This window comes from Cucurbita maxima, unplaced genomic scaffold (genome assembly GCF_002738345.1).
Source record: "Cucurbita maxima cultivar Rimu unplaced genomic scaffold, Cmax_1.0 Cma_Scf00006, whole genome shotgun sequence".
In the NCBI taxonomy this organism is placed as follows: domain Eukaryota; kingdom Viridiplantae; phylum Streptophyta; class Magnoliopsida; order Cucurbitales; family Cucurbitaceae; genus Cucurbita; species Cucurbita maxima.
This window is the reverse complement of record NW_019272022.1, coordinates 5,075,786-5,088,075: the sequence shown is the minus strand read 5'-3', so window position 1 is coordinate 5,088,075 and position 12,290 is coordinate 5,075,786. Positions and strand designations below refer to the sequence as shown.

The following is a 12,290-nucleotide window of genomic DNA, read 5'->3' as shown; positions in this document are numbered from 1 at the left end:
TTTTTTTTTTTTTTTTTTTTTTTTTTTTTTTTTTTTTTTTTTTTTTTTTTTTTTTTTTTTGCAGTTTAGTTTTTTGAGTTATTAGTTTCACAGCACAAATAGAATATTTTTGTCTCCATTAGTTTGAAATCATTTTGTGTTTTTTTCTAACCTTTAATTTCTTGCAGGGGTCAAGAAAGATGTCATGAAGGACCTACCCCCTAAAAAAGAACTTATTTTGCGTGTTGAATTAAGCAGTAAGCAGAAAGAATATTACAAAGCCATTTTAACCCGAAACTATCAAATATTAACTCGCCGTGGTGGTGCACAGGTAAGGCTGCAAGTTCACCGTCTACAATTTTTTCCTTTTCTATTTGATAATTATAAGATTGTTGATGTTCAAAACATTTCCATCAGATTTCTCTTATCAATGTCGTTATGGAATTGCGGAAGCTTTGTTGTCATGCTTACATGTTAGAAGGAGTTGAACCAGATATAGATGATGCTGAAGAAGCGTATAAGTTATTTTCTACCTTGATCTTCAGCCTTTCATGTTAAATAGTTAGATTGGCATATAAAAATTTATGATTTTCCATATTCGTAGAGCCAATGCTAGTTATTTATGGAATTTGAATTCCTATTAGTTAATTTTGTACTACTATATTTAACTTGACAGACAGCTTTTGGAAACTTCCGGGAAGTTGCATTTGCTAGATAAGATGATGGTGAGACTTAAAGAACAAGGTCATAGAGTTCTCATATATTCACAATTTCAACACATGTTGGACTTGCTAGAAGACTATTGCTGTTACAAGGTAAGAAAAAGCAGTAGTGATTCTTATGGAAGAGAAAGGAAGACTGCTATTCCTTTAAGTAGAAGTCTGATCGGTATGATTGTTTTCTGGGTCAGAAATGGCACTATGAAAGAATTGATGGCAAGGTTTGTGGAGCTGAAAGACAAATTCGAATAGATCGATTCAATGCCAAGGGTTCCTCCAGATTTTGTTTCCTGCTTTCTACTCGAGCTGGGGGTCTGGGAATAAATCTTGCAACTGCTGACACCGTTATCATATATGACAGGTGTGATAATCTTCTCATTTTATATTTCATAGTTCATTTTTATATTTGCTGGGAAAATACGTTAGCTGTGGTTTGTCAGAGGTGAATGCTTAGAAGTGAGGTGCTTTGCTGCTCCCGACTTCACTGATCGATGTTACTACAGTTTAGTAGTTGCTTAGAATACTGAATAAAAAAATGCCATGGTTCCAATATTTTTTGATTGGTCAAGCTAATCATTTGGATGATTAACATGTCAATGCATATGATTATTATCGAACTGTGAAAACCCTTTTTGTGGTTTGATGAGTTGCCACTCAGCCAGCTTTATTAACCAATATCATTCTACTAATGTCTATTTGTAGTGATTGGAATCCCCATGCTGATCTACAGGCTATGGCTAGAGCTCACCGACTTGGGCAAACTAACAAGGTCTTGAGTTTTCTCTTTTGGAATGTTTTGTGACTTACAGCTGCTGTTCACTGTTTTTACTCGGGAGCTTTGTTTGATGTTGCAGGTAATGATTTATCGGTTAGTAACACGAGGGACCATTGAAGAAAGGATGATGCAAATGACAAAGAAGAAGATGGTCTTAGAGCATTTGGTCGTCGGAAGGCTGAAGGCTCAGAATATCAATCAGGTATACAAATTCTCTAGTATGTGTAGTTTTACATTAAACAAAGAAGCACTTTGTATTCTTGTTCTTGAGTTTTACCGAACATTTTGCCTATCTCATTACAATTCAGGAAGAGCTAGATGATATTATAAGGTATGGCTCAAAGGAATTATTTGCTGACGAGAATGATGAGGCAGGGAAATCTCGTCAAATTCATTATGATGATGCTGCGATAGAAAGGTAACTTTTAATTCTGTCAGTTTAAACAATAACTATCGATATGCTTGTTATAAAATCTTATGCATACCATTGTACACAGATTGCTGGATCGTGATCAAATTAGAGACGAAGAAGCAACCATGGATGATGAAGAGGATGATGAATTTCTGAAGGCCTTTAAGGTTTTATTTGCACTAAATATTTTCTCGTGCATTCATAAAGATTTTTTAGTTGAACTGCATATTTGAGGTATTGTCATTGTGTTATTATGCCTTTCAGATAACAGTATTTGTTTGAAATTTATGGAGTCAGCATGCAAATTGGGAAGGAGAAGCATGGCATTTATATACCCTTTTATTCACTTGTCGGATTTCTCATTTAATCTACGTTTGGCATGCCTTTTAAAATATTTATGGATGATTACAAGTTTTTTATGTTCAAAAGTACTTTTGAGAAATTCTGAAAACAGATAAAAACAAAAAAATTGCTTCACTTGAGAAACAATTTTTCAAAAGGTATGCCAAACAAACACTTATAACAATACGAGGCAACCCGGTTTTATAACTTGAAATCTCACTGAGAACTGTTTCTTGCATGCCAAATGCTTGCAACATTTGCTTCACTTTTGTGCTCATTTTCATTTTGTGAGTGATGCAGACCTAATTATATGCTGTAGGTGGCAAATTTTGAGTATATCGATGAGGTAGAAGCTGCAGCAGAAGAGGCAGCCAAAAGGGCATCCATGGAAAGTAAGCCTGTTGCAAGCAACCTGGAAAGAGCTAGCTATTGGGAAGAGTTGTTAAAGGACAAATATGAAGTGCATAAGGTAGAAGAGTTTAATGCTTTGGGTAAAGGAAAGAGGAGCCGGAAACAGGTCAGTCAGATATGACATCATTGTTATATATGTAGTTATAATCAATGCAATTCCTACAAAACGTGCCACGTTCTTCAAGTTGTAAAATAGCTATTCTCTCTCCCGGACTCTTTCCTCCTTGGAATTACTATTCAGTTCATCTCATCACTTTTTACGTATCTATAAGTGCGGTTGTGAAACATTACTATTATGTTTCATTTAACTTGATTGAAATTTAAAATGTTCTTTGTTCGTCAGTTTGTTTCAAATAATGTTTTTGAGTCATTACTGATTGAAATTCGGGTGATTTGAACTTTGAAATCCATTTAGATGGTATCTGTTGAAGAAGATGACCTCGCTGGACTAGAAGATGTAAGCTCCGAGGGTGAGGATGATAACTATGAAGCTGATTTAACTGATGGCGAAGCAAATTCAACTGGTATTCCTTCGGTGAAAAAGCCTTATCGGAGGAAATCTCGCGGTATAATTCCTATTTGCTCCCGTTTACTCTGATTATTTGAAAATCCGTTAATTTATTGATCTTGACTCTTCATGGTTTGATTTCCAGTGGATAGCACTGAGCCACTTCCCTTAATGGAAGGGGAAGGAAGAGCATTCAGAGTTCTTGGTTTCAACCAAAATCAAAGGGCTGCATTTGTGCAAATTTTAATGAGGTTCTTGCCAACTTTTGTGCTTTATTTTTTATTTTTTTCTGTCCCTGATTCCCTATGTCTTTAACCCCGTAAGTGTTTTTATGTTGCCTACTTTCTCGTGTTTGTAAACGAAGCTTTACCAATATTTTCATTGTTAGTGTTTCTATGCTGTCAAGTGATAATGGTTGATTTACACGATACAGGTTTGGCGTTGGGGACTTTGACTGGAAGGAGTTTAATTCTCGTATGAAGCAGAAGACTTATGAAGAGATAAAGGAGTAAGTGATATGGAGTAACTAGTTTTTGTTTCTTGTTCATTTTTATTGGAAAAAAGAAATAAAAACATGTTTATAACCCTTTATTGTTTGTTGTTTTCTGAAATTTTAAATTAAAATGTAAAAGTTATATATTAAAATAAGTTTTTAAATTAAATATCAAAAAATTCATTGTCATATTTATTTAATAGATATTTATGAATCATTTTAGAAGTAAAAAAGATAATATTATGAATGTTTGATGTGTTGATTTACAATCATTACTTTTTGTTCAGATATGGGACTCTTTTCTTATCTCACATTGCTGAAGATATCACTGACTCCCCCAACTTTTCGGGTATTGTATCCTCAACACTTGTTTGTGTGTAAAAAAAACAAAGCTTTCACGAAATATATATATATATACACACACATACGTGTGTGTGTGTGTGATATACGACGGTTTTATATGAAAACTCCCCAGCTAATAGTTAAGAGGAAAAAAAGAGTGATATTTGGAATCTCGACCTTAATGCAGACTTAAAATGAAGCTTTAACATGCGCAAGGCTTCAAATCTCGTGCACTTTAATGCACTGTCTCTATACTGTTTCTGCATTTTTAACTTTTTGTGGATTACTAATATTTTAATATTCTACACGATGTCCCGTTTAGATGGTGTTCCTAAAGAAGGACTCAGAATACAAGATGTGCTGATCAGAATTGCAGTTATACTCTTGATAAGGGATAAAGTAAGCTTTAATTATGTTTACTTTCCTGTTTTATTGTTGTAATTCCTTGTACTTTAGCCTGAAGATCTGGGTTTCTATTCTACAAATTATTGACTATTTTGAGGCATTTGCTTTTCTAAGGACGGAACTGTGGCTTAAATGCTATGCATTCACCTTTTCAAGGGAATGCATAATACTGTATATTAAAACTATGAGATCCCACGTCGGTTGGAGGGGGAACAAAACATTTTTATAAGGGTGTGGAAGCCTCTCCCTAGCAGACGCGTTTTAAAACCTCGAGGGGAAACTCGGAAGGGAAACCCAAAGAGGACAATATCTACTAATGGTGGGCTTGGGCTGTTACAAATGGTAATGGAGCCAAACACCAGACGACATGCCAGCGAAGACGTAGAGCCCCGGAGGGGGTGGATTGTGAGATTCCACATCAGTTGGAGAGGAGAACGAAGCATTTTTTATAAGGGTGTGGAAACCTCTCCCTAGCCGACACGTTTTAGAACCTTGAGGGAAAGTCTAGAAGGGAAAGCCCAAAAGAGGATAGTATCTACTAGTGTGGGCTTGAGCTGTTACAAAAAACTATAAAATCAACCCTCCATCTGGAGGATTTACTTGGCTGGAAATAATTAATATAGTTTTAACTTGAAGGGGAAGAGGTTGGGGGTTGATGAATGAATTAGCCAAATTCCATGCTCTCTTTGAGACGGAGTATAACTACTATAGATTGTCTGTAATCAGAGGGTTCTTGTAATGATTCTTTGGGGATCTTGTTCTTATAGTAGATCCTTTTACATATTTTTTTGCCAATGCATGTTTACTTGTGTGATCATTTTTTGTTCTTTTTGGTGGAATTATAGGCAAAATTTGTCCCAGAAAATCCGAGTGCTCCACTTTTCACAGATGACATTTTATCTCGTTACCCCGGACTTAAAGGTGGAAAACATTGGAAGGAAGAACATGATAGATTGTTGCTACTTGCTGTTCTGAAGTATGGATTTTCACTAATTTGTTTCTTACTGTATATGGTTTTCCTTTTTTCCTTCAGATTGATGACTTGATTTTATATTACTACTATGACAAAGGGTTATCAATTCATAGGTTTTCACAAATATGTCTGATAGATTCATACTTGAAATTTTAAAGCTTTGATCTTCCAGCACTAATCTTCAAATCTTCTCGTATCTCAAGGCATGGCTACGGTAGATGGCAAGCGATTATTGACGATAAGGACCTCAAGATTCAAGAGGTGATTTGTCTGGAGTTGAATCTTCCTGTCATTAACCTACCTGTTCCCGGACAAACCGGTTCGCTTGTTCAGAATGGTGGAAACACATCAAATACTGAAGCAACTGGTAGCGAGTCCAGAGAAAAGGAAAACGGCGGTGGAAACGATGCTGCCTCTGATGTGCAGGGAGGAGGAACTGATACTGCTAACCAATCCCAGTTATATCAAGATTCGTCTATATATTATCATTTTAGAGATATGCAGAGACGACAGGTTGAATTCGTCAAGAAAAGGGTGCTCCTCTTGGAAAAAGGGCTGAATGCAGAGTACCAGAAAGAATACTTTGTAAGTTCTAAGCTCCAAGGCATTAGTGTGGTCACAGGTTTCCAAAATATGGACTGCATTGAATGCCCGCCATAATCACTGGCGTTGCGTCCGCATATTATTTATGGAACCTTGAACTGAACAAGAAGATTCTATTTCAAAGTTAAAAGATATTTGTGAGATCCACGTTGGTTGGAGAGGAGAACGAAAAATTCCTTTCAAGGGTGTGGAAACTTCTCCCTATTAGATGCGTTTTGAAACCTTGAGGGAAAGTCTAGAAGGAAAAATCCAAAGAGGACAATATCTGCTAGTGGTGGGCCAGGGTAGTTACAAATGGTATCAGAGCCAGATACCAAGCAATATGCCAACGAATACGTTGGCCCCCCCGGATTGTGAGATCCCACTTTGGTTGGAGAGGGGAACCTAGCATTCTTTATAAAGGTGAAACCTCTCCATATTAGATGTGTTTAAAACCTTGAGTAGAAGCCCAAAAGGGAAAACCCAAAGAGGACAATATCTGCTAGCGGTAGGCTTGGGCTGTTATAACATTTGTCGTGGTCCATCTTAGAAAATTTCAAACTAACGTGGCTATTATCGTCTCTTTTTAGCTTGATTATCGACTCTATATTAAATTGTTGGGTTTTAGATATCATTGTATCAAATCATTTTTTTTCTTCTTTCCTCCTCTCTTCTCTCAGGGCGATACGAAGGCAAATGAAATGACAAGTGAAGATATTGAGAATGAATCCAAGGTTTCGAATGTGCCAGGTCCTAGCTCTATGGAGACTGATACTCAAAAGAAGGACCAGTTGCCTCAAGTAGAACCAATTTGTAAGCGTCTTTTCTTTAATAATTGGTTACTTAAGAATAGCATTCATAACTTTATTATATTATGGTTTAAGCTTGCTTGATAAAGGACTTGGAGGGAATGAGTTCATGCTAGGGAAGCTACCTACTTAGGATTTAACATCTTGCGAATTTCTTTAACAACCAAATGTAGTTGGATCAAGCGGTTGTCTCATGAGATCACTTGGTGCGCGCAAGGTGACCCAAATGCTAAGTTTTTTTTTTGAATTGTTTGAGAATTCGTTGTATACATTATGGTGTTTGGGTGTGAGATCCCACATTGGTTGGAAGGAGGAATAAATCATTCCTTATAAGGACGTAGAAACCTCTCCTTAGTAGACGCGTTTTAAAACCGTAAGGCTGATGGCGATATGTAATAAGCCAAAGCGGGCAATATCTACTAGCAGTAGGCTTGGGTACAAATGGTGTTAGAGCCAGATATTGGACGATGTGTCAGCAAGGACGCTGGCTTCCAAAGGGGTGGATTGTGAGATCTCACATTGGATGGAAAAGGGAACAAAACATTTCTTACAAGGATATGGAAACCTCTCCCTAGTAGACACGTTTTAAAACCGTGAGTCTGACGGCGATATGTAACGGGTCAAAGCGGACAATATCTACTAGCAGTAGGTTTAGGCTGTTATATTGAGATATATTGAGATATATTGTTTGTAGAGTACGTTTTGGAAGACAATAATAACGATGGTTGAAATATATCCTTTTTAGAACCTTTGTGAACAATCTTTTGAACGCCCTTGTCAAAAAATCCAGGATTCTTTGGTAACAAACTGACAGTGAACTGTATTTTTTCTTGTGCAGCTTCAGAAGAAACTTCTACTGCTTGTGATGACAATTCTGATAGATTAGAATTAAGTCGGCTTTACAATGAGGTAATTCTTTACGTTTCTTTTTTCTATAAAACCGTTAATGGCGTTCATCTGTGAACGTTTCTTCACAAATCTCCGTCTCGACTTTTAAATATATCATCCATTTTCTTAGCAGATGTGCAAGGTTTTGGATGAAAATTGCAAAGAGCTGGTCCATGCACCCTCTGGGAGCCACCATGCAGCTTCTGACTTGAAAAATAACCTCCTTCCCTTGGAGAAGATTTTTGAAGACGTGGACCGAATTCTTTCTTCACAGTCAAACCCCATTAACGAACAACCAATGTCGGTTTCTGATCCACAACCCGTTGTCGTTGAATCACCGAGCACCGATTTTGGTCTTAAACCATCACTTGCAGATCCAGACAGTGAAAGGGATGCTGTTGTCACAGAAATGGAGATAGATCCTGCAAAAGATTCAGAATCGAAAAAAGAAAGCGACAGGTTGATGCCAATAGATCTTGATCTCATCGACGAAAAGCCTGAACCATCTGCTCGAGTAGAAATGGCCGAATCATCTTCTCGTGTTCCAGCTTCCGATGATCCATGCCCAGATCAGCCAGATTCTACACCTCTACCGGAGAAACGTAGCGTTGTTGATGAAATGGAAGTTGAAGTGAGCAAGGACATCGCTTCACCAGAATATAACGAGGAAGGTAACCCGCAGGTGATCGTGTTAGATGATTAGAGAAAAACAAGCAATTCAGCAATGTAAGAATTATAACGTTGTAAAAGGAAAGAAAAATATTAACTACAATGAATAATACGAACTCCCAGTGAACAAACAGCTAGGAAATTCTCCAACAGTAATGTTTTGAAGATCTATTTGATTTTCTTTAATTTTCTATTCAACTCAAATATTATAATTATTATGCTATTATTTTAAGTGAAGAAAGCTAAGGTACAAAAATATGTCAATTATTCATCTAATTGTCAAGATACTGTATCTATACGTGGGGTTGTGATATTTTTTTAGATTCAACTCAATTGGTCGACTTAAAATTTAACCCGATGGGTTGTACGAGTCCATTATAGCTTGCTTAGAGTTTATTTTTTAATAAAGATAAACTGTTAATTTGTAAAAACATTTATTTATTTATTTTTAAACCTAAAAAGAATCAATTTTGTATATTTTGAAATTTATTTTAATTTTTTTTAAAAGAGTGGTTGGAGATAATAATTAAAAAAAAATATGAAATTAAATATTGTATAGTTAAGTATCATAAATCAAAATGTATTTTTTTAAAAGTAACGAGTTGTTCGGTTCAACTCAACATAGTTTTAGGTAAATTCATGAACTATCTCCGCTTATAAAATTTTTATTCAACTCATTTTTAATAGCTTCGTGTTCAATAAGAATCCACTGCAAGTTTAAAAGTTACGCAAATTGATTATAGTTTAATAATAAAAATATTTTTACGTTTAATTTTTTTTATTTTTTCGTGACGACAAAGATGAACATAAACCACTAATTTAGTATCGATTTTGTATGTGGGTTTCAATTATTAACCACCGCCATTGTCACCATTGCACTCATTTTTTTAAATGGCTATCAACTTAAAAAGATAATATTTCTTTTAAGTCCCCAACAAATATTCTTCCTTTTCTTCATTAAAGACACTATAAATAGAGGTAGCCCCTAATTGTTTAGTGTATTTAAGCTTTAGCAATTAGGCTATTATAATGGAGCCACCCAACTCCCTTTCTCTTCCACTACGCAAATTCAACAAAAATGTCTGGTCGGTTTGGCTTCATTGTGAAGCCACTAAACTCTATTCTCCCATATTTCTCCTTCAACAAATATCATTCTTTACCTGGAGCCGGAAGATAGGAACATTATCTCCATTAATAAACACAAAATTACGAGAGCTTATTTTCAAAATAGACAATATCATATTAACGTGGAAGGTCGTGGTTCCTAACACAACTCAACTCATATACTATAATAATCTATCTTTTCAGAGAATCTACCACTCAAATTGCGCACCATCGAGTAAGTCAAACAACTAGAATTTAGATCACTATTAACATGGACGACGTATGCTCTAGTCTATAGCCCCGTATATATAACCTAGACAGAAAGAATTCACGCCCCTTCATTATATCTATCTAGGTGTATGTAAAAACGAGATTTTTATACATATTTCAAGTGAAATGCCCTAAAGTTCTTATGTTCATCATGTAATATCATGTGGGTGTATGTAAAAACGAGATTTTTATACATATTTCAAGTGCTATACCCTAAAATTCTTATGTTCATCATGCAATATCATGTGGGTGTATGTAAAAACTAGATTTTTATACATATTTCAAGTGATATACCCTAAAATTCTTATGTTCATCATGTAATATCATGTGGGTATAGGTAAAAATGAGATTTTTTATGCACATTTGAGCTGATATACCATAAAGTTCCTATCTTTTATCATGTCTAAACAAAATGTGTTGATTGAATGAAGTGGGTATGCATGGGAAGTGGAGGTGGTGGAATCTTAAGAGGAAGGAAGGAAGGAAGAAGGAATTTGAAAAGGAAAAGAATGGAGGGCAGAGAAAAGTAGAGAGCAGAATATGAGGCCAAGTGTTGGGAAAGTTGGAGACATGAACAGACATCTCTGTGCTTCAAATCCACGCTTGTTTTTGCTTTCCCACACACAAAATACCAACTCAAATATCCTTTCCAAGCCATTCCAAGCTTAGCCAACCTGTTTTTTTCAATCACTTCAACCCCACACATTCATCTCCCTTTGCCTCATATCAATCCCTTTGTCTTTTGCGTGAGATCTCACATCGGTTGGACAGGGGAATGAAACATTCCTTATAACTTATAACAGTGTGGAAACCTCCCCCTAGTAGATGCATTTTATAACCATGAGGTTGACGGCGATACGTAACAGGCCAAAACGAACGATATATGTTAGCGGTGGACTTGGACTGTTACACGCTGGGCCTCTAAGGAGGTGGATTGTGAGATCTCACATCGATTAGAAAGGGGAATGAAACATTCCTTATAAGGGCGTGAAAACCTCTACCCAGTAGATGCGTTTTAAAATCATGAGGCTGACGGCTTTACGTAACGGGTCATAGCGAACAATATTTGCTAAAGGTGAGCTTGGACGGTTACTAATGGTATCAAAGCCAGACATCGGGCGGTGTGCCAGCAAGGATACGAGCCCCCAAGATGGTGGATTGGGAGATCTCATGTCGGTTGGATAGGGGAACGAATCTTTCCTTATAAGGGTGTGAAAATCTTTCCTTAGTAGACACATTTTAATATTTGCTAGTGATGGGCATGGACGGTTACATTCTATCATATAGAAATAAGCTTATATGGTTTTCATCTAACAAAAAAAAAAAAAAAAAAAAAAAAAAAAAAAAAAAAAAAAAAAAAAAAAAAAAAAAAAAAAAAAAAAAAAAAAAAAAAAAAAAAAAAAAAAAAAAAAAAAAAAAAAAAAAAAAAAAAAAAAAAAAAAAAAAAAAAAAAAAAAAAAAAAAAAAAAAAATGTTCGAACTATGGTTGGAAGTATTGTTTATAAGCATAAATAATACCTAAATAACACCGAGAGTTTCGTGTAAGTCTATGTCATTGAACTAACGTTTTAGTCTCAATATGTTCTGTATGTGTAATAATTCAATCTATGAATTTGTGTATACAAAACTATTGTAGTGTACTTGTAACAGCCCAAGTTCAAGCCCATCGCTAGCGGATATTGTCCTCTTTGTACTTTTTCTTTCGAGCTTCCCCTCAAGGTTTTTAAAGCACGTCTACTAGGGAGAAGTCTTCACATCCTTATAAAAAATGCTTCGTTCTTCTTACGAGTATTGTTATCTAGGGTTTAATAGCTTACGAGTTATTTTGACACCTAAATGTAAGACCAGTCGAGGTATCCGCAAGCTTAAATTAGTGGAATTTTTCACGGTGGGACAATTACAAATTTTAAGATCACGGGACCGTAACGACCAAATCATTATGAATTTAAAAATTAAAGCTTTACTTTTAAGAAAGTACACTAACCCAATGTACTTTTTGGCCTAAAGATATGAACCCTAGGTTTATTTTGGTACCTTCTTTTGTCTTAGGCTGGGCATTTAGTTTATTCTAACCCTTGTGGGTTCAATGCAAAGTTTGTACCTTCTTCACCGCCAACCCCTCTCATGGCTTTAATTCAGCCATTAGTCGGGTCAGCCTGATTGATCGGAACTGGAGTCTCGGATTTGCAGTTTCATGGTTACATATTCATTGAACACATGTGACGGAGTTGTCCGTATCTAAGCTCGAGAAATATTCTTTATACTGATCGTGTCTACTTTAAATTTACCCGTTACTCGTCGTAATGATTCAGAGCCAAAACTGGTGGAATGGTCATTTTCTTATCTTCCTTGGACCCAGGCAGTCGGTGATTCATCACCTCATTACCTGTGATGGTTAACTTATCATTGAATGTTACATATTTGTCACAAAATGTAATATTTTGAACATTATGTTATAAAAATATTAGGGAATTGGAGAATTTTGTACTTTAAATAAATATTTTAAAACTTATTATAGTTCAATTATTTGAGAAAATATGCTAATTGAATACCTTATACTAAAAAAAAAAAAAAAAAAAAAAAAAAAAAAAAAAAAAAAAAAAAAAAAA

At 35.5% G+C, this 12,290-nt stretch overlaps 1 protein-coding gene across 1 annotated transcript in view; it reads left to right on the top strand.

The window, feature by feature from the left end:
- The window catches only part of LOC111480376 (CHD3-type chromatin-remodeling factor PICKLE), a 14,301-nt gene extending 5,960 nt beyond the window's left edge, over nucleotides 1-8,341 (top strand). Inside the window, exons 14-32 of the mRNA XM_023125373.1 lie at nucleotides 168-310; nucleotides 397-500; nucleotides 656-794; nucleotides 890-1,059; nucleotides 1,401-1,467; nucleotides 1,553-1,675; nucleotides 1,782-1,891; nucleotides 1,971-2,052; nucleotides 2,547-2,744; nucleotides 3,054-3,204; nucleotides 3,292-3,397; nucleotides 3,580-3,654; nucleotides 3,927-3,988; nucleotides 4,304-4,380; nucleotides 5,232-5,362; nucleotides 5,563-5,944; nucleotides 6,622-6,754; nucleotides 7,589-7,659; nucleotides 7,772-8,341. Coding sequence (XP_022981141.1) covers nucleotides 168-310; nucleotides 397-500; nucleotides 656-794; nucleotides 890-1,059; nucleotides 1,401-1,467; nucleotides 1,553-1,675; nucleotides 1,782-1,891; nucleotides 1,971-2,052; nucleotides 2,547-2,744; nucleotides 3,054-3,204; nucleotides 3,292-3,397; nucleotides 3,580-3,654; nucleotides 3,927-3,988; nucleotides 4,304-4,380; nucleotides 5,232-5,362; nucleotides 5,563-5,944; nucleotides 6,622-6,754; nucleotides 7,589-7,659; nucleotides 7,772-8,341 — 2,894 coding nt within the window. The remainder of the gene's footprint in view (nucleotides 1-167; nucleotides 311-396; nucleotides 501-655; nucleotides 795-889; nucleotides 1,060-1,400; nucleotides 1,468-1,552; nucleotides 1,676-1,781; nucleotides 1,892-1,970; nucleotides 2,053-2,546; nucleotides 2,745-3,053; nucleotides 3,205-3,291; nucleotides 3,398-3,579; nucleotides 3,655-3,926; nucleotides 3,989-4,303; nucleotides 4,381-5,231; nucleotides 5,363-5,562; nucleotides 5,945-6,621; nucleotides 6,755-7,588; nucleotides 7,660-7,771) is intronic.
- The last annotated feature ends 3,949 nt before the right edge of the window (nucleotides 8,342-12,290 follow it).